Raw genomic sequence first — 24042 nt, forward strand, 5'->3', positions numbered from 1 at the left:
TGAAGTCTACTTTGATATTTACATAGATGCAGTAGTTTTCTTTGGATTAGTGTCTCACAACGTGTCTTTTTTCGTCTTTTTACTCTTTGCCTATCTGTATCTTTACATTTGAAGTTTAGACAGCACAGGGGCACCTGCGTGGCTTCGTTCGTTAAGCATCCGACTTTGGCTCAGGTCATGATCTCACGGTTCGTGAGTTTGAGCCCCGCGTCGGACTCTGTGCTGTCAGAGCCTGGAGGCTGCTTCCGATTCTGTGTCTCTGTCTCTCTCTGCCCCTCCCCTGCTCACGTTCTGTCTCTCAAAAATAAATACACGTTAAAAAAAATTAAAAAAAAAAGTTTAGACAGCATATAGTTGGTTCTTGCTTTATTTTCCAGTCTGACAATCTGCCTTTTAATGTAGGGACTATTTATACTTAATGTATTGAATTTATGTATTGGCACTTGCTTTCTTTTTCTTTTTTTATTCGAGAGAGAAAGAGAGAGAGGGAGAGAAAGAGAGAGACAAAATCTTAAGCAGGCTCCACACTCAGCACAGATTCCTATTTGGGGCTCGATCCCATGTCCCTGGGATACTACCTGAGAGTCTGATGCTCAACCGACTGAGCCACCCAGGCACCCTGGGACTTATTTTCCGCTTTTGTGGTCTCTTCTGTTCTCTCCTTTTCCTCTTTATTGCCTTTATTTATGTAAATTGAGTATTTTTTATTTCACTTTTCTACACTATTGCTTTATTAACTCTACCTTGTTGTATTTTGCTAACAACTTCTGCTGCTTCATAGTAGTGTATGTGTATGATGTAGCAGTGATTTCTAGAAGCAGATTTCAAAGTCAAGACATAAATACATTTTTAATTTTGATGGTGTTTTCCAATTGCTCCTTTATGGGGATTATAATATTCTGCATCTGTCTTCCAAGATGTGAGGATATCTTTTTCCCTGGTGAGGTCTTGTTAAACTTCGACATTTCTACCTATCTGATTTCTCATCTATTTCCTTACTCGTTTTATTTTATATTTCATTACATTTCATTTCATTTATTTTTAAAGTAGACTCTATGCCCAATGTAGGGCTTGAACTCACAACCCTGAGATCAGGAGTCGCATGCCTTACCGAGTGAGCCAGCCAGGTTCCCCATCTCATCAATTTCCTGATGAGAAACGATGTATCAGTACAGTTCTATTTGCATTTTTCTTATTATAAGGATGTTGAACCTATTTTTATGCCTCCATGTACACTTTATACTTCTTTTCCCTGTAAAATATTCATGTCCTTTGTCCATTTTTCTCTTGGTTTGTAATTTTTCTTCTTGATGTCCAGAGGCTCTTTACATATTAAGGCGCTAAACCCTTGTGATAACGGTTGTAAATATTCTTACCTGAGTTCATCATTTATTTTTTGACTTCATTACTTTTTAACTTTCATTTTGAAGTGATTATGACTTTAAAAAGTTGTAAAATGGTACAGTGAGTTTGACTTCTTCAAATCGTGAACTTCTATGACTCTAGTACAATATCAAAACCAAGAAATTGACATTGTTACAATATTGTTAAGTAGACTCCAGGTCTTACTCTATTTTCATCAGTTTTACACGCACTCATTTGTGTGTGTGTGTGTGTGTGTGTGTGTGTGTGTGAGTGTGTGTGTGTATCTCTATACAATTTGATCTCTTGTATAGGTTCATGTAACCACCATCACAATCAATATATATCTTGATCGTGTTCAATCAGTATCTTGTATCAGTTTAATCAATGCACAGAAAATCCTTCAGGATCTCCCTGCATAGCTGTGCCCACCCCTCTGTGCCCGTCTTGTCCCCAGCAGCCACGAGTGTCCTCTGCCTCCATACTCTTCTCATTTTGAGCTGTAATTATATATAAATTACATTATGTACAATTATACAGCATTTAGATAAATTTATGTGAGGTCACATAAGGTGAATTACATAGACTGTAACCTTAGGAGATTGGTTTGTTGTTTTCCACTGAGCGTGATGCTCTTAAGGTCTGTCTGTCTGTGTTGTTCCATTTGCCATCGGTCTATCCTTATTGCTGAAGAGCATTTCAACTTAGGTTTCCATAGAAGTTTTTGTCTTTTTTTTAACAGTTATTTTACTGGTAGTTCTTTTTAAAAAAAATTTTTTTTAACGTTTATTTATTTTTGAGACAGAGACAGAGCATGAACGGGGGAGGGGCAGAGAGAGAGGGAGACACAGAATCTGAAACAGGCTCCAGGCTCTGAGCTGTCAGCACAGAGCCCGACGCGGGGCTCGAACTCACGGACCGCAAGATTGTGACCTGAGCCGAAGTCGGACGCTTAACTGACTGAGCCACCCAGGCCCCCCGACTGGTAGTTCTTTTTTAATGTTTATTTATTTTGAGAGAGAGAGGGAGAGTGTGTGTGTGTGTGTGTGTGTGCTTTTGAGCTCACGTCTGTGCAAGCAGGGGGAAGGCAGAGATCGAGAGAGAGAGAGAGAGAGAGCGAGAGAGTGAGAATCCCAAGCAGGCTCCACACTGTCAGCATAGAGCCTGATGTGGGGCTCAATCTCACGACCATGACCCCGGGATCATGACTTGACCTGAAACCAGGAGTTGGATGTTTAACCAATGGAGCCACCCAGATGCCCCGGTAGTTTATTTGTTTGTTTGTCTATTATTATTTATTTATTTATTAAAAAATTTTTTTTAACCTTTATTTTTTTGAGACAGAGAGAGAGAGACAGAGCATGAATGGGGGAGGGTCAGAGAGAGAGGGAGACACAGAATCCGAAGCAGGCTCCAGGCTCTGAGCTGTCGGCACAGAGCCGGACGCGGGGCTCGAACTCACAGACCATGAGATCATGACCTGAGCCTGAGTTGGACACTCAACTGACTGAGCCTCCCAGGCGCCCCAATTATTATTATTTAGAGAGAGCATGCCCACAAACGGGGGCGGCGGAGGGAGCAGAGAGAGAGAGAGAGAGAGAGAATGCGAAGTGGGGCTCAAGTGCACCCCAAGCGGGGCTCACCCAATATGAGGCTCAAACGCACAAACCGTGACACTATGCCCTGAGTCAGAGTCAGACGCCTAACTACCCGGGTGCCCCGGGATCCTGTTTTAAAGAGGCTTTTCCGAGGGAGACACTGCTGGAGAAACACTGACTCCAGGGGACCCCTCAGTAGCTCTCAGTTTCCTCGTCAGAAACTAAGGGCTGGGCCTGAGTGCTTCTGCTGCTTCTGATGCACTGAGGCCCTTTCTGGAACCTGGTGATTCCAGAGGGTATTAACAGTGGGAGAGCTGAGAGACAATTTCCATCCCCTGGCAGGTGGCCTTTTCTTGAGTGTCATGACCCCCCCCCCCCCAACTTCCTTCTATACCTTACAAGGTCAAGCATTCCTTGATAAGGGACCAAAGACAGACCTGGACTCAGGAAGGCACAACTTGCTGTCCACCCAAATCCTACTACAGTTTTGGGACTTCCCTGGGCCCGCTCGCACGTGCCCTCTCACACCTGCACACGTGCGCGTGCACACTCACACATCAGTGTTTAATCCCGGGATTTTCTATGTATTTTTCCCACCGTAAACACTTCTCATGATCTGGTCTTAGGGACAATCGAGGTACTTTTGAAATAACAATTGGAAAAAGAACATCCGACCAGCTCATTGTGACAGCGACACTTGCCTTGGAGTACAGCAGTGTGATACAGTGTGATTAATTCTGCGGGTTCCCAGCAGAGGTTCCAAGGGCCCCTTTATTTATTTATTTATTTATTTATTTATTCGTTCATTCGTTCATTCGTTTAATTTTTAAACTTAAATTCAAGTTAGTTAACACACAGCGTAGGATTGGTTTCAGGAGTAGATTTCAGCAATTTGTCACTTACCTATTAACACTCAGGGCTCATCCCAACAGGTGCCTTCCTTAATGCCCGTCACCCTTCTAGCCCATCCCCCCACCCCCATCAACCTCCCACTTTGTTCTCTGCATTTAAGAATCTCTTATGGTTTGCCTCCCTCTCCGTCTTGATCTTATTTTCCCTTCCCTTCCCCTATGTTCTCTTTCTCAGATTCCACATTAGAGTGAGATCATATGCTATCTGTCTTTCTCTGGCTGGCTTGCTTTACTGAGCATAATATATTCTAGTTCCATACAGTGGAATACTACTCAGCGATGAAAAAGAATGATGTCTTGCCATTTGTGACATCATGGATGGAACCAAGGGTCCTTGGGATCCTTTCACATGAGGCGATGACAGAAGTAATAAGTGCTTTCTTGTGCTTGACCCCACTCGAGGTGAAGGCCACCCTTTAGGAGGTGAGGTTTCCATGGAGCATGACAGAAGGTGACTGGTGACATTCAGCGTGTAGATGGGCCTGGCCCTGCTGTGTCACTGCATTGAGTTTCAGCAAATCCATGTAGATTCTCTGGGCCTCATTTTTCATGTTTAAGTGGACTGTGCCCTGAAAGGCCTTGAATTGGTTTTACTCACGTGTCAGTGTTGTTGGATCTGTTCTGACCTCATGGCGGGTCAAATGACCGTGTCCGAGGGAGGGATCAGACACGCTTTGATATTATCAAAGCAGGCAGATTTACCTGTTGACAACTGTTACTTCGTGGTCACGGTGTTCTCTAATTTGCAAAGTGCAGGAATTGGGATTGAACGAAATCTCGTAAACTCTGTAACTCTCTAATCAGGAATAATGCCCCCCAGCTTCAATTTTTTTCCTCCTGGATGTGCTAAATGTGATGGGACACCTGATCCCTTCAACACACTCCCAGCAGCTGGTGAAATGATTTCCTATTTTATTTTAAGTCTGTTGTGCCTTACTGATTAAAGATAAATTCCCACTGGGGGCGCCTGGGTGGCTCTGTCAAACATCCTACTTCGGCTCAGGTCATGATCTCACGGTTCGTGAGTTCGAGTCCCACGTTGGCTCTGTGCTGTCAGCTCAGACCCTGCTTCAGATCATCTGTCCTTCTCCCTCTCTGCCCCTCCCCTGCTCTCTCTCTCCCTCAAAAATAAAAAAAAAACATTAAAAATATAAGAAAATAAAATAATAAACATTGAAAATGAAATGAAGTCAAATGAAATCAAAGGCAAATAAAAACCCAAAGAGGGGCGCCTGGGTTGATTGAGTGTCTGACTCTTAATCTCAGCTCGGGTCTTGATCTCAAGGTCGTGAGTTCAGGCCCCACATTGGGCTCCACGCTGGGCGTGAAGCCTACTTAAAAAAACAAACAAACAAACCCAAGAAAATGTTTCTCACAAATGTGACAAAGGGATACTATGTTTAAAGCCTAAGTGGACAGTGGGCATCCCGATGGGAAATGGACAGCGGCCTGAATATCTGGCCCACCGCCGGCCCCCTTGGAAAGGGGTCTCTGACTTCTGTCCTGGTGTCCACAGGGCATCATGAACGTGGGCCTCAGCGACACGTCCCTGCCCCGCCTTGTAGAGCTGTCCTGCTCTCCAGGGGTGGAGGCCCCCCTTTCCACCTGGGGCGGAGGCCCCCCTTTCTACCCTGGACATCCCGCACCCTGCCTCTCCCCAAAGCCCCTTCTTCATGGTGCCTGAGATATGTTCTTTCAGACGTGTAAGATGTGCAGACACGGAAATCACCACGTGGCCAGCCCTTGGTGTCTCTAGGGAATGGGGGGCGGGGTCGCCCTGGGAGGGGCTGTCCCTCCGGGGTCAGCAGTCAGCAGCCAGGTGTCAAAGCCTCGGAAACACAGAAAATAAAGTGGGTGTGGCAGCACACCCCACACCGAGTTCTTTAAAGGCTCACAGGGATGTATGTGAGTCTGTCCATCTCCCTCTTTCTTTGTTTTCCTTTTTTTTAATGTTTATTTATTATTTTTGAAAGACAGCGAGACTGAGCATGAGCAAGGGAGGGGTAGAGAAAGAGGGAGACACAGAATCCGAAGCAGGCTCCAGGCTCTGAGCTGTCAGCACAGAGCCTGACTCGGGGCTCAAACTCATGAACCATGAGATCGTGACCTGAGCCAAAGTCAGACGCTTAACTGACCGAGCCACCCAGATACCCCTGATTTCTTCTTCTTCTTTTTTTAACGTTTATTGATTTTTTGAGAGAGAGAGAGTGTGCACACAAGCAGGGGAGGGGCAGAGAGACAGGGAGACACAGAATCTGAAGCAGCTCCAGGCTCTGAGCTGTCGGCACAGAGCCCGACGTGGAGCTCGATCCCACGAACCATGAGATATGACTTGAGCTGAAGTCAGACGCTCAACCGACTGAGCCTTCCAGGTGTCCCCACCTCCCTCTTTCGAAGCCTGCCTGTCCCTTCCACCTTGTCCTGGTGGACCCTACCTCCCCCCACAACCAGAGGTCTCTTCTAGAATTGAAATGAGACCCCATTGTCCCTGGTGAAGCCTGTCCCAGCTCCCCCTGGTGCCCACGCAGGGTCCTGCCCGTGACCGTCATGTGGCCGCATGTGTCCACACCATAGACTTCCCTCTCTCGTTCCCTTGTCTCTCCCCCTCTCCTCTCTGTCTGTCTCTGTCTCCCTGGCTAACCCCTCAACCCCTTCCCATCTCTGGGCCTTTGCACGTGCTGTCTCCAGCCGATATGCCCCTGGACCCCAGTCTTCCCATCACTGGGCCATTTCGTCTTTCAGATGTCAGCCTGAGAGAACAGGAGAGGGGGCTTGGCCTCCCCCGGGCCTGCTTGAGTGTCCTCTGGACAGACTTTCCACCCCTTCCCCAGCGGCTCGCCCGGCTGGCTAAAGCATTACGGGGGGGCGTGCCTGCTCACCTCCCTCCCGTGGCCTCCGCACTTGGGGCCTGGGCCGGTCATGGAGACACGGTCCCCAGCCCCTCTCACGGGGCGTGCTGAGCGAGGGAAACACGTGGGACCACCAGTAACCGTATACAGTGGCTGAGCGTCACAGATAACGGAGAGATTGATGACAACGTTCTAATTTTCAATTGGAAGGTCAAGGAGAGAGGGTCCTGCAGGGCAGGTGGGTGGAAGGGTACATGCGTGCTAGCTTGGTGGACGCCGCGTGGGCACTCGGTGTCGAGCCCGAGAACCCCGAGGGAAGGGGGCCCCGTGCAGAATGATGTCCATGGTACTCATTCCACTTATTTCAAGTTCGTCCAGGTTCTGGGCTGCAGCTGGCCGGCCCGGGAAGGTCAACGACCTGGCCTTCCTGAAAGAGGTGCGGGAGCTGGCCGAGGAAGTTTACGACGTGATGGACAAGGCAAAGATCTTACAGGAACTTTGGGCAGGAAGATCCAAGGGCCCAGGCAAGTTCGTCTCTGAGTGTCCACCCCCGACCCAGGCCCCCGCTGAGCGTGCCCCACGGAAGCTGAGGACCCAGAGTGCCCTTAAACGTCCTATTGAAACCCTAATTCCCCTTCCTGCCCCAGGGGGTGGGGCTTAGAAGGAGGTGCTCAGTACATGGTCTCTGATCACTTACTGAACTAATATCTGAAATCTCTTTTATCATAGATTCTTCTCATGGCTCCAGTTTTTTGGCAGTAAGTATTTTAACAAGAATTTGAAACTTAGTCTCTGGACGCATAGTGGTTAAGTTCAAAGCACTGGTTTTTATTTTATTTTTCGAATACTTCTTTTTCTTTCTTTTTTTAAAAAAAAATTTTAATGTCTGTTTGTTTTTGAAGGCAAGAGAGCATGAGCCGGGGAGGGGCAGAGAGAGAGGGAGACACAGAATCCGAAACAGGGTCCAGGCTCTGAGCTGTCAGTCCGACACGGGGCTCGAACCCACGAACCATAACATCATGACCTGAGCTGAAGTTAGATGGTTAACCAACTGAGCCACCCAGGCACCCCATCTTCTTTTTCTTTTTTTAAGTAAACTCAACCCACAATGTGGGGCTTGAACTCACAACCATGAGATCAAGAGTTGCACCTTCCACCGACAGAGCCCATTGGGCACCCTTGGAAACTTCTTTTTTTCTTTAACTTTATTTATTCATTTGAAGAAGAGCGTGTGTGTGGGGGAGGGGCAGAGAGAGAGAGAGAGAGAGAGAGAGAGGGAGAGAGAGAATCCCAAGCAGACTCTGTGCTGTCAGCACAGAGCCAGACTCAGGGCTTGAACCCATGAACCGTGAGATCGTGCCCTGAGCCAAAGAGTCAGATGCTCAACCAGCTGAGCCAGCCGCACTCCCCCAAACACTTCTTTCCAATGATTTGGTTCAAGGTTCAACTAGTCCAAGGTTAGGTTTTCACATCCTATGTAGAAGCCGTACGTGAGACAGCCAAAGTCAAGTTATGTTCTCAGGCGAGACTCTGGGCCTGGGGAGAGCAGAAGGTGAAGGTTGGGGCCCTCAGCGGTTGGCAGGTGACCCAGAACAGGTGGCTTTGTCAGATGGACTTGAAGTCCGTCTGCTCTCAGGTTTGAGATGCGGGTGTTTGACACGTCCCTCTGACTCGCTCTGGGCACACAACCCTGCAGGTAAAGCCACTAGTTTTGTCCCCAGGACATTTGACACTATCTGGATGCACTTTGGCTCCCCCCACCCCCCCGCCCGCCAAGGGGGAGGGGTCTCCGGACGCCGAGACAAGCACCGTGAGCCTGTGGGAGACTCCCCCTCACTGTCTTCCTCCAGCCGCACTCCAGCCACCAGCGTAAGGGTGTGCAGTTAGTTGGCCCATTGAATTTCACGGGGCTTGGGTGTTTTTTTTTTTTTTGAAGTTTATTTACTTATTTTTTGAGATGGAGAGAGTGAGTGAGCAGGGGAGGGGCAGAGAGAGAGGGAGAGAGGAAATCTCAAGCAGGCTCTGTGCTGTCAGAACAGAGCCCGAGTCGGGGCTCGATCCCACGACCCTGGGATCATGACCTGGGTGGAAACCAAGAGTCAGACACTGAAGCGACTGAGCCCCCAGGCATTCCAGAGCTTGGGTATTTTGTGATGACATGGGAGGGGAAGAAGGATCCGTCACACGAGGGCTATGGGGACAAGGCGGGAAGGTGGCCATGAAGGCAGTGCAGGATGAGTGGGTGGGCGTTCTGGGAGGCCGGGGGGAGCAGCTGGACAGGGAGTACATGGAATTGAACTCACTTTGGCGTGGCAGTCACCACTCCAGCTTTAGCGGAAGGCAGGCCTGGGACAGGAAGTCTGTAGGAATCACAGACCCGCCTACGTTGGGGACGGGGGCAGTGAGTCGCAAGCCAGGGCCTCCAGAGAGGGCAGGAGGTGGCCGGCTGGCTCGTCCTTCCCACTGAAGAGGCCCGGAGGCCCAGGCTCCGCCCCCCCTCTGCCCCTTCGCCAGGGGCTTGCAGCTGTCGGGGGTTTACTGAGAACAGCACCAGACCCCGTTGGAGGGTAGTTGTAAGGCTCCTCTGGGGGTGCAGGACCCTGGGCTGGGCCTGCTGAGGGCTGTGCGGGTGCAGAGCACAGACATGGGTCTGTCCCCTCCCAGCTGCCACCGGGGGGGGGGTATGACTCCCCTGGGGGGAGCCTAGTGGCTCCGGGATACTCTGGTTTTGGCTTTGCCATTGCTAGCGTGCAGTATGAGAAGCTCGGGCATCTAGAATGATCCCAAGTGTCTGTACCACGTGCCAGGCACGAATGGGTGCTTCTGGACAGAGCCAGCCATCCTGTTAGAGTTGTAGTTTGCTTCCTGTTTTCCCCACAAACCCTTTTCTCCTTTCAGTCCTGCCCTGCTGTTCCAACCTTCCCTGCTTTGGTCACAAGTCTAGTTTTTACTTATTTTTTAATTTTTACTTTTTTAGGTTTATTTATTTATTTATCTATTGAGAGTGCGTGTGTGTGTGCACGTGGGAGGGGCGGAGAGAAAGAATCTCAAGCAGGCTCCACACTCAGCCCGGAGCCCGACTAGGGGCTCAGTCCCTCGAAATCACCGCCTGAGCTGAGACTGAGAGGCGGTCGGACGTTCAACTGACTGAGCCCCCCAGGTGCCTCACAAGGCTGGTTTTTAAAGCGGCTGGTTTATGCCTTCAGTGAGACGGATTCTATGTCACTTCACCACACTGTTGCCTGGGGAGGAAACCCTTCCAACTTGCACCCACTGGAATGAACATCTTTAATGGTTTCCCTCCATGTTTCGTAAAGTTTCATTCTTTCTTTCTTTAGTCATCCCTGCACCCAACACGGGGCTTGAACTCACCACCCTGAGATGAAGAGCTGCCTGCTTTTCCAACTGAGCCCTCTGGGCCCCCCTCATTTGTTTTTTGTTTTGTTTTGTTTTTTAATCCAGAAGAAACATCTGGTCCGTGGTTTCTTATTCCCTGGCTGGTGTTGTTGAAAAATTCTTTTTTTTTTCTTAAAAATTTTTTTTTAATGTTTTTATTTATTTTTGCGACAGAGACAGAGCATGAGCAGGGGAGGGGCAGAGAGAGAGGGAGACACAGAATCGGAAGCAGGCTCCAGGCTCTGAGCTGTCAGCACAGAGCCTGATGCGGGGCTCGAACCCACAGACTGTGAGATCATGACCTGAGCCGAAGTCGGATGCTTAACCGACTGAGCCACCCAGGCGCCCCTCCTTTTTTTTTTTAAGTTTATTTATTTATTTTGAGGGAGAGAGGGCACACGTGCACGCAGGGGAGGGGGAAAGACAGAGAGAGAGAGAGAGAGAGAGAGAGAGAGAGAGAATCCCAAGCAGTGTCCACATGGTCAGCGTAGAGCCTGATGTGGGGCGTGAACTCAGGAACCGTGAGATCATGACCTGAGCTGAAATCAAGACTCAGACGCTTAACTGACTGAGTCACTCAGTGCCCCCTATTTTCACACTATTTAAACTCCTAACCCAACGGACAGATTTTCAAATCTTGTCTGTTCCAAATAGTGACATACCGGGCACGAGTCTCTACGGCCAAAGTTTTCAGCAGCCAACCCAGCCCCACTGTTTGGAACAGTAAAAACACGGAAGAGGGAAACTCTTGGTATTGTTTTTCTGTCAGATGGATCTCAATAAGACGGAGGAGGTGATCTCGAAATTGGAAAAGCTCCACCAGCAGCCCCATATCTGGAATTTTCTACGTCTGCTGCCGAGACTGTATGCCCACGACACTGGCGTCGCAGACCGCATCCGCACGGGGATACGCCTCCTCCAGGCAGCTCTGAAGTAAGTTCAAGAGAAAAATCGAACCAATGACAGGTGTGTTGGGTCTTTTTTCCTCACCTTTTTCACAGGGAAATCTATATCTCTGGGAACATCTCTTGTTTGATACAAAAAAAAGTCCAGGATCGCGGCGTCTTGAATTACCTGGGACTCTCGCCTCCCTGTGGGTGCTCCTCGTCTACCTGTGTGAATATTTTATCAAGTGCAGTAATGTCAGAGCCTACTCCCCCCCGATCGAAGCAATTTAACATTACATCATTAACGTTTCCTATATTCCTGTAGTTTTAATTGTTATTATTATTATTATGACGTAAAGATTTTATTTTGTAAGTAATCTCCACACCCAATGTGGGCCTCAAACTCACAACCCCAAGACCAAGAGTCACACGCTCCACTGATGGGCCAGACAGACGCCCCTTTAAATGATCATTAAAAAAAATTTTTTTTAACGTTTATTTATTTTTGGGAGACAGAGACAGAGCATGAACAGGGAGGGGTAGAGAGAGAGGGAGACATAGAATCTGAAGCAGGCTCCAGGCTCTGAGCTGTCAGCACAGAGCCCAACATGGGGCTCAAACCCATGAACCGTGAGATTGTGACCCGAGCCGAAGTTGGATGCTTCACGGACTGAGCCACCCAGGAGCCCCTCATCCCTCTTTTTAAAAGTTTATTTATGGGGCGCCTGGGTGGCGCAGTCGGTTAAGCGTCCGACTTCAGCCAGGTCATGATCTCGCGGTCCGTGAGTTTGAGCCCCGCGTCAGGCTCTGGGCTGATGGCTCAGAGCCTGGAGCCTGTTTCCGATTCTGTGTCTCCCTCTCTCTCTGCCCCTCCCCCGTTCATGCTCTGTCTCTCTCTGTCCCAAAAATAAACGTTGAAAAAAAAAAAAGTTTATTTATTTATTTTGACAGAGGATTGGAAAATTCTAAATTTGGACACGGCTCTCCAAGTTGTTATGAAGGCGTATTTGTCAATGTAGGACAATGGAGCGTATATTTGACAGTTTGTTGGTTTGATTTATAGCTTTTGTATGTGAATAGAGTGGGTATGCTTCTACACGCATCCTTGCTCTAAGCCCTGAATGTGTTAGCACGGGCAGTGAGCGGGCTCTTTGGAGACAGAATTCCAAATTAGAGGTTACTGCTGAATGTTGTTGAACCCTATCACCTCCGGCATTCATTTTACTCCTCTGTTTTGCTTTGGTGACACAATACCAAGAAAATCTGCATGAAGTATATTCATTATACTTCAATGATTAAATAAACCCACAAAGAACAACTACCATTTAAAAAATTTTTTTTAAATGTTATTAATTTTGACAGAGGGGGAGAGAGAGAGAGGGAGTGCAAGCAGGGGAGGGGCAGAGAGAGAGGGAGACACAGAATCTGAAACAGGCTCCAGGCTCTGAGCTGTCAGCACAGAGCCCGATGCGGGGCTCGAACTCACGGACCTTGAGATCATAACCTGAGATGAAGTTGGATGCTTAACTGACTGAGCCACCCAGACGCCCCCAAGCTTAATTATTTGTAATTATACTTAATATAATTCCTTATAAAATATAGATATTTAAAGAATAAAATCAGCACAATTTATATGTGGATTCCCTGAAGCCCCTTGTTCTGTGAAACAGGCTGGTGACCACTGATCGTGCCCCTGACTTATTCAGACCACAGGGGCACCCAGCGGGGGATGGGGGGTACACACTGTTCCAGGAGGGTACCTCCAAATTGTAAACTGATGATCTGAACGTGAAGCAGCCCGCCTGCCTGCCCATTTGCTTTGCTGAGATGACAGTACTTTGGACCCTGGCCAGCCGTGCCAGGTGACCATTAGTCCCCAGCCCAGGGCGTGTAGGGTGGCATTTGGAGCCACGGTGAATGCCTGTGTGTCAGTGGTGGGCCACATCCTGCAAAGGGCTTTGACCTGGCTGGGGGGCAAGTGTGAGTCAGTGCAGCCCCGTGTGCTGAGCTGGCTCACGTCCCTTTGCTTTTATTTTCGTTGCAGTTCCTTGGCAACTTTGGAAGATTTAGACTGGCTGCCACTCGACCACAGGTTTTCCACCGTTTCCGAAATCGCGCTGAATGTGACCCTTTCGATGCTGACGTTTCTGCAGGAGCGGGGAGCGGCCACCCCTGGTAGGTGGGCCCGAGAGCTCGTGCGAAAATTCGTTTCCCTAGTGAACTTCGTCGATAGCCAGCACAGAGCGGAGATGCTGTTCAAGAAACGACTTAATGAAAATGTCAAATGCCAAAGGATCCATTGTTTCTGTTAATAAAAGGGAGAAGGAGACTGGAAATTTGGAACTCCGAACTGCATTTGACTTTCCACCGTTGAAATTCTGTGGCCGTTGCTAATACACGGGCTAGTTTTGATTAGGAAATAGGTGATCTTAAGATTCTTTTTAAAAAGATGTTTATTTATTTTGAGAGAGAGCGAGTGAGCGACTGGGCGAGAGGGAGAGAGAGGGGGAGAATCCCAGGCGGGCTCCAGGCTCAGTGCGGAGCCCACGTAGGGCTTGATCCCTCAAAATCATGACTTGAAATCGAGTCAGACGCTCAACTGACGAGCCACGCAGGTGCCCCTAAAATTCTTTTCTTTGACGTCCTCTAAGGTTAGATCTATCCTTTGTTCTGCGATTTGAATCTTTCCTCTCTCCTCTGCTCCTATTTGGGAGAAATATTTGAAAAATAGTGAGGCTGGTGAGAAGAGGCAGGGGGATGTGGATTTGGAAAGCCCACGAGCTGAATGAACAAACCCCTTCTGCAGGGGAAGGGATGGAATTACTTGGCTCTATTCTTGACCCACGATATTCTTTCTTTCTTTTTTTCATTAAGTGTTTATTACACTTAGGGGTGTCTGGGTGGCTCAGTCTGTTGAGCATCTCGATTTCAGCTCGGGTCACGATCCCAGGATCGTGGGATCCAGCCTGCGTCAGGCTCTGTTTGGGGTCCTCTCTCTCTCTCTCTCTCTTTCTCTCTCCCTCTCTCTCTCTTTCTCCTGTCTCTCCCTCTCTCCTCTCTCTCTCTGTCTCCTCTCTCTCGTCGCTCTCTTTGCCCCTCCCCTACTAGCACGTGTGTGCTCTTTCTCTCTCTCAAAAAGAAGTTTTTATTAGAAAAAGAATATTTAGTTTATGTTGACAAATAAAATCGTATGTGTTTAAAGTGTACAGTGTGACAGTTTGAGACACGTGTACATCGTGTAGTTAGTACCACAATGGCATTAGTGAGCCCATCTATCACCTCCCATAGTTAGTTACCTTTTCTTTGGTGATAACACTTACGATCTCTTAGCAAATTGCAAGTATACGATACACTGTTATTGATTAGAGTCATCTGGCTATACATTAGGTCTCCAGAACTTACTCATCTTATAACTAAAAGTTTGCACCCTTTGACTGGTATCTCCCCATTTCCCCACCTCCCAGTGCCATAGGCACTATTCTACTCTGGTGTATTACTTCCTGAATTGCCAACTGGACCTGAATATTTTACTTTTAGTTATCTTTCTCTCTTTCTCTACTTCTGTTTCTGTAAGGGAGATTCATGGAGCAAACTGTAGAGTTATAATTTGTACATTCATCTGTCTGTCATTCCTGTACCCATCCACACATTCATCCATTCACCCACCTGTCCACCAGGTGGATACCCAACCATCTATCCACACATCCATCCATCCATCCATCCACTCATTCTCTCCTACAGTAAATGCTTATGGAGTATGTTGTATGAACCAAACACCATTCCATGAATGGGAATAAAAAACTGGATAATACATGGTTCTTGCAACAGGGAAGTCATGTTTAGTATAGGAGACAGATGTGCCAATGACGAAAAAGCAAAACCCAGAGTAGGGATCTGCATCTTTCTCAGGAAAAGCATCAAGGAGACGTTTTGAAGGATGAGTTCTACTTCACCAAAGACATGAGGAAGCATGGCCACGAAGAATTGTATGTGAAGCTCCCCGTGTATTTGATGTTCAGTGTTTCTGGGGTCGTGGGTGATGGTAGGAGGTGATCCAGAAAGAGACCCCGGGCCAGATCACAGAAAAACGCTGGATCAGCAGTCAGATATGCTTCGTGGAGAGATAGTCCTGGCACAGATATGAGAGCTATGTTGGGGGCAGGCAGGCCTGGGGCCAGGAGCCCAGGTTCCTGTTCTTTGTCTGCCCGTAACTCTTGAAGTCTATCTCCTGACCTATGTAATGAGGTGGTTACACACAGATTTCTAGCCCTTCCAGACTTCTCTGGCTCCTTGGAACAACCCAACATGACGCCCTGCATCACCCCAGTCACACCCAGGTTTTTCCCTGTTGCTGGTGACTCAGCGTAGGGAGACCCCTGCCCCCACGGAGAGCTTCTCTGCAGCTCTGCAGAGTAATTCTGACACATTCTGAGAGCAGGAGAGATTAGTGGTTACAGCTCAGGGCTGGGGATCAGATCTGGGTTTGAGTCGTGACTAAATCGAGCAGTGTGACCTTGCGTGGCTCTGGATGTCTGCTTCCTTATGCCCCCAAAGAGGATAATATTACTGCACCTGCCTGGTGTGCTGTGTACAACTCACCTGGCGACGAAAGTGCCCTCGATACGTAATAAATGCTAGCTTAAAAATCTCAGAACCAGACTGTGACCCCTTTTATGCAAAGACAGCCAGACGGAGAGTGAGGAGTCTTGGATTCCTGGGGTCTGTCTTTTTTCAACACCTTCCTAAAGTTCCCCGTGGCTGGGCCTGTTTTGTAGGCGGCAGGACTGGGCCTTTTCCGTTGACCCACAGCGTCAACTTAAGGGCACCGAGAGGTCACGCACCTGAGAATGGTTTTGTGGTCCTTTGCACGTGTGGACACTGAGCAGATGCGTGTTGATCGCGGTCTGAAGTCGTCTCGCGACGGGATTTCAGGTGGAGGCTCCCCTCGGAACTTACAAGCTTTTGTGTTTGCCATTGTCAGGCCCCGCTCGCAGAAACTGTGTCAAGCCTCGGGGGGCGGGGTGGGGGGAGGTCTTGGAATTATATTTCGGGCATGCCATTTCCAGGTGGAGGTGCGGGATCATTTGGGTACCTAATGGGTTTTATTTATTTATTGTTATGTATTTATTTAAATGTGTGTTTATTTTTGGGGCGCCTGGGTGACTCAGTCGGTTAAGCGTCCGACTTCGGCTCAGGTCATGATCTCGCGGTCCGTGAGTTCGAGCCCCGCGTCGGGCTCTGTGCTGACAGCTCAGAGCCTGGAGCCTGTTTCGGATTCTGTGTCTCTCTCTCTGACCCTCCCCCATTCATGCTCTGTCTCTCTCTGTCTCAAAAATAAATAAATGTTAAAAAAAAATTAAATGTGTATTTATTTTTGAGAGAGTGCAAGTGGGGGATGGCCAGAGAGAGAGGATGACAGAGGATCCGAAGTGGGGCCTGCGCTGACGGCACAGAGCCGATGTGGGGGGCTCGAAGTCATGAACCTCGAGATCATTACTTGAGCTGGAGTTGGATGCTTAGCGGACTGAGCCCCCCAGGTGACCCCTAATGAGTTTTCTACCTTGATTAACTCTGTTAAGGGAACTTTCATCTACGACCTTAAATAGTTTTTAGAAACGTGTTTTTCAAGACTGCAGTATTGGGACGCCTGGGTGGCTCGGTCAGTTAAGCGTCTGACTCTGGATTTCTGCTCAGGTTATGATCTCATGGTTTATGAGATCGAGCCTTACGTCGGGCTCTGTGCCGAAGGCACGGAGCCCACTTGGGATTCTCTGTCCCCTTCTGTCACTGCTCCTCCCCCCCACCCCCCCATGAACACGTGAATGCGTGTGCACTTTGTCTTTCTCAAAAAAAAAAAAAGACTGCGGTATTTTATGCTATGAATATATCGTAATTTACACTTTTCTCCCATGCTAGATGCTTACCTGGTTTTTAATCTTTAATCGGTCTAAAACCAATGTGGTAGCATGGTTGTTCCTTACTTTTTCTTCATGCAGCTGATGAGGTTTCTTGAGATAGATTTTTAGGAGTGAAATTAGTGGGCTCAGCGATTTGAATTTCGTGAAGTTCTTGACATAGGTTGTCATGTTTGCTCCGGAAACTCTGCGATCATTAATACCAGGGGCACCTGCTGTCCCAGCAAGCTCTCTGTGGCGTCCAGCGCTGGCTCCTGTTGGCTTCTCCAGCTTGTCTGTGTAGCCTTTGCTCTTTATTTACTTTTCTTGTAGCAGCGAACAAGGTGTTGTTTTCCGAGTTACGTCAGACGTGTCACAACGTGGAAACAACTGATGGCATAAATCGTTGGCTGTCTTGCAGACTTAGGATACACCTTGTCCCTGAAGAACCTGGTGTGGGATCCACAGAAGGTCCAGGCTGACCTGAAGTCCCGATTTGGTTTTGACGACCTTCATGCAGAACAGATCCTGAATTACTCAGCCGAACTACAGGAGGTACGCGTTCTTGGTGCTTCTCTGTGAGAATGCTCCTTTGAGAGTGCTCCCAGTGTGGGTGGGAGGTGGGATGGGAGGACGGAGAGCCCCCCCCCCCCCCCCCCCCCCGTGCACATCGGCGCTGCGTGGGCGTGGCAGGCCCCTGCTGGTTTGGCCTTTCTGGGAGTGTCCCTTCCTCTTACCTTGTCATTTTATCCCAGCCCCAAAGGCAGTCTGGAAGTACGGCAAAACCTTGGGTTGTGAGTTAACTCGTTCTGTGGGTGTTCCGCGGGACCAGCAAGCGTTCCTAATAAATGTTAACTTGGTAAACGAGCGATGTCTTGCAACACGAGTCATACGTGACGCCAAACGTCACGTGATCACAACTGAGCAAATGGTTCTTGAAATTCGCTTTGATATACAAGTGTTTAGATGACAAGCGTGTTCCCGGAGCGAATTAGGCTGGGAAACCGAGGTGTGACTGTAATAGGAAGTGATTCTCACTCTTGGCACTGGCTGGGGGAGAAGCCAGGCTGGGGGAGGGAGTGAGATTCTGCAGCTGAGGCGGCAGCGAGCCAGGGGGCAGGAGACGACCGCTCTCCAGGCTGAGATGCTGTCACCGGGACGGCAGGACCCGCAAGGTCACAGGCCCCCTGGACTCAGCAGATAGGGGCCTCCACTGTGCACACTGTGTTCTGGAAGGGGCTCCTCCTGCACGGCTCCCTTTTGTCCCTTGCACAGGCGCTTCTGCTCTGCGTGGTGCAGGACCCCAGAACTGTACCTCTGTCTCCTTTTGCTGCACGGATGCCCCCGGCGTGAGGGCCTTTCTGGTGCAGCCCCCGGGTCAGGGCTGAGGGACTGACAGTTTGGATGAGACCTGCACCCTCCTGTTAGGATCCCGGTCTGTGCTCAGGGCGTGGGGTTCACTCGCTTTCCTGAGTTCCCATGACCTGGCACTTCCCTCATGGCGCTGTTCACCTTGACACGAGCTACTGTTGGCTTTTCACTTTTGGGTTACAGGTCTGAGTGGTGAATCTGGGGGGTGTCACCCTGGCCTCAGCCAGGCGTGGCCACTAACTGCAGAGAGGCGAGGCGGCTGGAAAATGCCTTCTGCCAGGCAGGTCTTACACTTGGCCGGGAGATGCGGTTTTCCGTTCCTCTGTCACATCTGGTGCAATTTCGTGAACCATCTCCCTCCCGTGGGACTTGGAGTTGTGCCCTTTGACGTCTTTCGTGGGCGCTGTTGTAGACGGCATAGGAACGCCCCAGCTGCTGACTCTACTCCCGTATTGTCCGTACTTCCTGACCCCGTTTTCTCATTAAATTACAAAGAACATTTACCTTGAGAGGGCAGGTATTTTGAGGGGTGCCTGGGTGGCTCAAGGGTTAGGTGTCTGACTCTTGATGTCGGCTCAGGTCACGATCTCACAGTTTGTGAGTTCAAGCCCCGCGTCGGGCTCTGCGCAGAGAGTGAGGAGTCTGCTTGGGATTCTCTCTCTCCCTCTCTGTCTCTGCCCCTCCTTGGCTCACTGTGTGTGCACCTGCACTCTCTCTCTCTCTCTCTGAAAGTAAATAAATTAGTTAAGAAAAAAAAAGAAAGGCAACTATTTTGAGATTAGAACTACAAGGAAAATGGTCGAGGGACAGCACAGAGCATATGTCACGGGTAGGAGTCTCCTGTGGCTGCTGGTATGAGTTACCACCAACACTGTTGCCCCACACAGCACACATTCATTACCACATGGCTCTGGGCGTCAGAAGTCTCACACAGGTCTCCCTGGGCTAAAATCTGTGTCCCCCAGTGCTGTTTTCTTGCTCTTCCAGCTTCTAGAAGCCTCTCTGCTCCGTGGCTCGGGGCCCCTTCCCTAGGCCAGCGATAGTGGACTGAGTTTTTCTCAGGATGTGTCAGCTCTGGCTCGGTCGCCTTTCCCTCCCACATTGAAGGAGCCCTGTGATTTCTTGGGGCTCGTGGATAATCTGGAATGATCTCCCCGTCTCCAGGTCTGCTGGTTAGCAACCTTAAGGTCACTGGCCAACACCACTCTTAACCTAGTCACAGGTTCTGGAGTTAACATGTGAGCGCCTTGGGGGACCATCACCCTGTCCCCCACCCCACGGAGGGCCCCTCAGGAGCCAGCATCGTGATGGTTTCCTGGGTCCTGCCCTGGGCCTGCCTGATTGCAGGCGCTGCCACTCTGGGCGCTGCCACTCTGGGCCTCTGCTTATGCGGCCCCCAGAGCAGAGGGATCTTTCTCTCTTCCTTTCTCCACTCCCCACCGAGCAAACAGCTCGATCATCTCTCACGGGCCTGTGGAACTCTCGTGCCCTCTCTCCTGGGTGACCTGTGATAGGCACATTGGTGTATCTACCTCTCACAGACCCTTCGAGTCCTGGGAGAGGGGACGGGGCCTTGTTTTCCTAACAGGTGCTGTGGCTTTGTGACTTGAGTATTGTTCTCTGCATCCCCAAGGGGACCACAAAGGAACCAAATGGGGCTTGAATATTTGTTTTTTTTTTTAAGTTTATTTATTTATTTTGAGAGTGAGAGAGAGAACAGGGAAGGGCACAGAGAAAGAAGGAGAGAGAGATAGAGAATCCCAAGCAGGTTCCGCACTGTCGGAGCAGAACAGGATGTGGGGCTTGATCGCACAGTCGTGAGATCGAGCCCTGAACTGAAAGCAAGAGTTGGACACTCGGCTGACAGACCCACCCAGGCCTGGGACGTTGATGTTTTTTCACTGTTGCCATCAGTAGAGTTTCTGAAACGTGGCCCTGAAGTTATTGTAAATCTGTGTAACTGGAACGTCGTTCGTTCCCACACACGTAGGTATTTTTGCAGAGCGACATTGCAGAAACTGCATGTAGGAGTTCATTTACACGGCGCCTGGGGGGCTCAGTCGAATGAGCGTCCGACTCTTGATCTCGGCTCAGGTCGTGATCTCACGGTTTCTGGGATCAAGCCCCGTGTCAGGCTCTGTGCTGATAGCATGGGGCCTGCTTGGGATTCTCTCTCCCTCTCTCTGCCCCTCCCCTACTTGCACACACACACTCTCTCAAAATAAATTAAAACAAAAAACCAAAAACCAAAAGTTCATTTACAGAAATAAAGGAGATATGGTTCCAAAATGTCACACTGTTTCTGACCCAGAACTCCAGTTTGAATCGTCTTTGACGGATGAAGTTAGAAGAGAAAATGTTTCCGGCAAAGCGGCTTTGGCAGGCCAAGGTGCCCACTGTTTGCTTTTGGCCGGAGAGTACAAGGCTGGCCCCTGTTTGCTTTTGGCCGGAGAGTACAAATGAGCAATATTTGAGTCACCCTGTGTCCTCCATCCAGAGAAACCGCTGTTCCCACGGCTTGTGGGCCTTCGTGAAAAACAGAGTTCCAAAAGGCTTCCCTCCACGCCAACAATATAACTGCCGCTTGATCAACCTGTTAACTTCTCCCGTCATACAAAGCCCAGAGCCCTTCCTTTGGCAAGGCGGTGGTACTATTCTTAGAAAGGAATATTCTGGAAAAAAGCGCACTTGTAAATGTATTTCATATTGTTGCCAGATTCCCACAGATGGGACCTTGGAGCGGATGGTGTGTTCCGTCTTGTCCCGAACCTCCGAGGACGAAGCTGGCCAAGAGGGTCACCCTGGAGACTGTCACCCCCACTGGTCAGCGGCCACAGACTACCTGGTGCACGCGGTCAGCTGGCTGCAAGTCTACAAGCAGGTGCGGTGCCACCGTGAACCCCCGCGGCGTGTCCGAATCCATCCCTCTCCTCCCCTGTCTCTCATTGTTCGATTTTATTTATTTTTAGTATTTGTGTTTATTTTTGAGAGAGGAGAGACACAGTGTGAGCAAGGGAGGGGCAGAGAGAGAGGGAGACAAAGAATCGGAAGCAGGCTCCGGGCTCTGAGCTGTCAGCACAGAGCCCGATGCGGGGCTTGAACTCACAGACCGTGAGATCAAGACCTGAGCCGAAGTTGGATGCTTAACCGACTGAGCCACGCAGGCGCCCCTATTTGTTTATTTAAAATATTTATTTTTGAGAGAGAGATACAGAGCATGAGTGGGGGAGGGGCAGAGAGAGAAGGAGACACAGAATCGGAAGCAGGCTCCAGGCTCCGAGCTGTCAGCACAGAGCCCGACGCGGGGCTCGAACTCACAGACCGTGAGATCAAGACCTGAGCCGAAGTGGGACGCTTCACCACCTGTGTGCACCAACCGCCTCTCCCCGCCCTGGCGCCCCTTCAGTTTTAGTGGAGCAGGTAACACGCGGTGTAAGTGTGGACTGGAGTACCACGCAGGTCTACGCGGCTCACTGCTCTCTCTCACCGAAGCTTTAAGCCCGCAGATCCTCTCGCTTTCCCCATACGTTGTTCCCTCTTTCATCGTGTGTCCTGCCCATGATGTGCCCTTCTCCCACGTGCACCCATCGACCTCAGCTCGCTGATGCGTCCACACAAATGTCACCAGAAAGCCTGTCTTGGTGAGACACATGTGCTCACGATGGGAAGAGTCTGCTTCTGGCCTGTGGGATTTCCACGGGGCCGCCGGGTGCCCTCTGTGGGCGTTCGGATGCTGGGCTCCTGCCCCTGGAGGGCTTGGGTGCCACACGGCCTGTCCCTTTACTCTCGCGTTGACAAACAGGGAGAAAGAGGCCGTGGCCTGCTTTCGTGGACGCGATGGTGTGGCTCGGAGTGTGGGGGTGGATCACATACCGACAGCTTGGAGGCTGGGGTGGGGAGCCTGGCGAATTCCCGGCAGGGTGTTCTTCAGCGAGCCGTGGATACGGTGTGAAGCAGGGCCTGGGTGCCAGTACCCTCCATTCACTTTACTGGACATTACGTTACCTTTTCCTCACAGGACACGTATCTTGGTCTGTTATTTTCCTAATGCCTATTACTGACAAGGGTCAAAATCTCCAGTAGTAGATACAAGATTGTTACCGAAATGCAGGCGTGGTTATCCACCGGGTGGCACTCCGTGTATCTGGCACGGAAAGGGTCGAGGGCCAGTGTCGGGCCGACCAGCGCCAGCATGCTGGGTGACACGTGCACTTTGTGCATTGTCTGGGTGGCCTGCCCCCGTGGTTAATGAAGGGTTATTCAGCACACACGAGTGTTCACGATCCTCGTGACGTGGGCACGCAGCGTCTCTGTTGGCACGTTGATGGGAAACCGCAATACGAATTGCCTGTAGTATCGTGATCCCCGAGTCCGCGACGCAGAACGGTACCTAGTAACCTTGTGTTCGTTACAACGGAATCGCTAAGTATGGCAACGTATTTCCACCAAGGCACGCATTTCAAACGTGTCAGTTTCGCTTTTGGGGCATCCGGGCCCTGTTCAACGATGTGTGTTGTCGCCTTCTCTTTTGAAAAATGGCAGTGGGTGAGGGCAGGACAGATGGCACCTCCGCGAAAGGGCCGTGTGCCTCCATCGATGGCGATTCGTCATCTTCCAGTTCTGAACAGAAATTAAATTGTAAGGCAACTGACAGACATGCCAGTCTGCCAGCATTGTAAAAATGGGCTGTCTGTCCTCTCAAAGGCCCCGTTAATATTTCTTACGCACATACCATCATTTCCAACGCATTTTTGTTAATAATAGTGTTTTCGTTTCCCAACGTGAAGGTGTTCGATCAGTGGCAAAAAGGCAGCCTGCTTCAGAAGATGCTCGAAGGGGCTGCCCGCAGCCTGGAAGCTCTCGGTGATCGGTTTGTGGAAGAGACTGAGCCCCGGAAGGTGCTAGAAGCCCTGCACACTCTCCTTCTCATCCTGAGCGACGGCTTGGCAGCAGATGACCCCAGTGGTGACCATTCGTCTCCAAAGACGTAAGACATATTTTCCTGTTTGATTACTGGTTGGGCTAGCAACCCAGAACGTTACAGAGTGCACGATGAGACAGGAACAGAAGAATTCCATAAAACTGCGGCTCCACGGAGGATTTCCAGTTAGCAGCTGGGAGACACAACTGTATAGTGGGCCATCCAGAATTGTTTGTGGTTGTCCCATCAGTTCAGATGCAGAAAACCACCCAGGGGGGACGCGTCTGGGAAGGTGTCTGGATTTCAGGTGTTATGTCTTTGACATTTGTTTAGAAATGAGCAAGGGGGGGCACCTGGGTGGCTCAGTCGGTTGGGAGGCCGACTTCGGCTCAGGTCATGATCTCGCGGTCCGTGAGTTCGAGCCCCGTGTCGGGCTCTGTGCTGACAGCTCAGAGCCTGGAGCCTGTTTCAGATTCTGTGTCTCCCTCTCTCTGACCCTCCCCCGTTCATGCTCTGTCTCTCTCTGTCTCAAAAAAAAATAAACATTAAAAAAAAATTTTAAAAAAAATGAACAAGGGGCGCCTGGGTGTCTGAGTTGGTTAAGCGGCTCACTCATGATCTCGCGGCGTGAGTTCGAGCCCCGTGTCGGGCTCTGTGCTGACAGAGCCTGGAGCCTGCTTCTGATTCTGTGTCTCCCTCTGTCTCTGCCCCTCCCCTTTCACACTCTGTGTGTCTCTCTCTGTCTTTTTCTCTCAAAAATAAACAATAAACATTAACAAAAATAAACAATAAACATTAACAAAAATTTTAAAAACGAGCAAAAACATGGTAGAGGTCCCTTCATGTAAGGAAC

General features: G+C 49.7%; 1 protein-coding gene across 1 annotated transcript in view; it reads left to right on the plus strand.

The window, feature by feature from the left end:
- ABCA13 (ATP binding cassette subfamily A member 13) overlaps positions 1-24042 on the plus strand; it is a 394379-nt gene that overhangs the window by 39028 nt on the left and 331309 nt on the right. The window contains exons 4-10 of the mRNA XM_047096975.1: positions 7090-7244; positions 7450-7478; positions 10886-11049; positions 13048-13178; positions 17319-17452; positions 20985-21149; positions 23056-23255. Coding sequence (XP_046952931.1) covers positions 7090-7244; positions 7450-7478; positions 10886-11049; positions 13048-13178; positions 17319-17452; positions 20985-21149; positions 23056-23255 — 978 coding nt within the window. The remainder of the gene's footprint in view (positions 1-7089; positions 7245-7449; positions 7479-10885; positions 11050-13047; positions 13179-17318; positions 17453-20984; positions 21150-23055; positions 23256-24042) is intronic.

This window comes from Lynx rufus, unplaced genomic scaffold, assembly GCF_022079265.1.
Source record: "Lynx rufus isolate CCGP_SWC_20201006 ecotype Redwood Valley unplaced genomic scaffold, mLynRuf1.p SCAF_4, whole genome shotgun sequence".
Classification (NCBI taxonomy): Eukaryota; Metazoa; Chordata; class Mammalia; order Carnivora; family Felidae; genus Lynx; species Lynx rufus.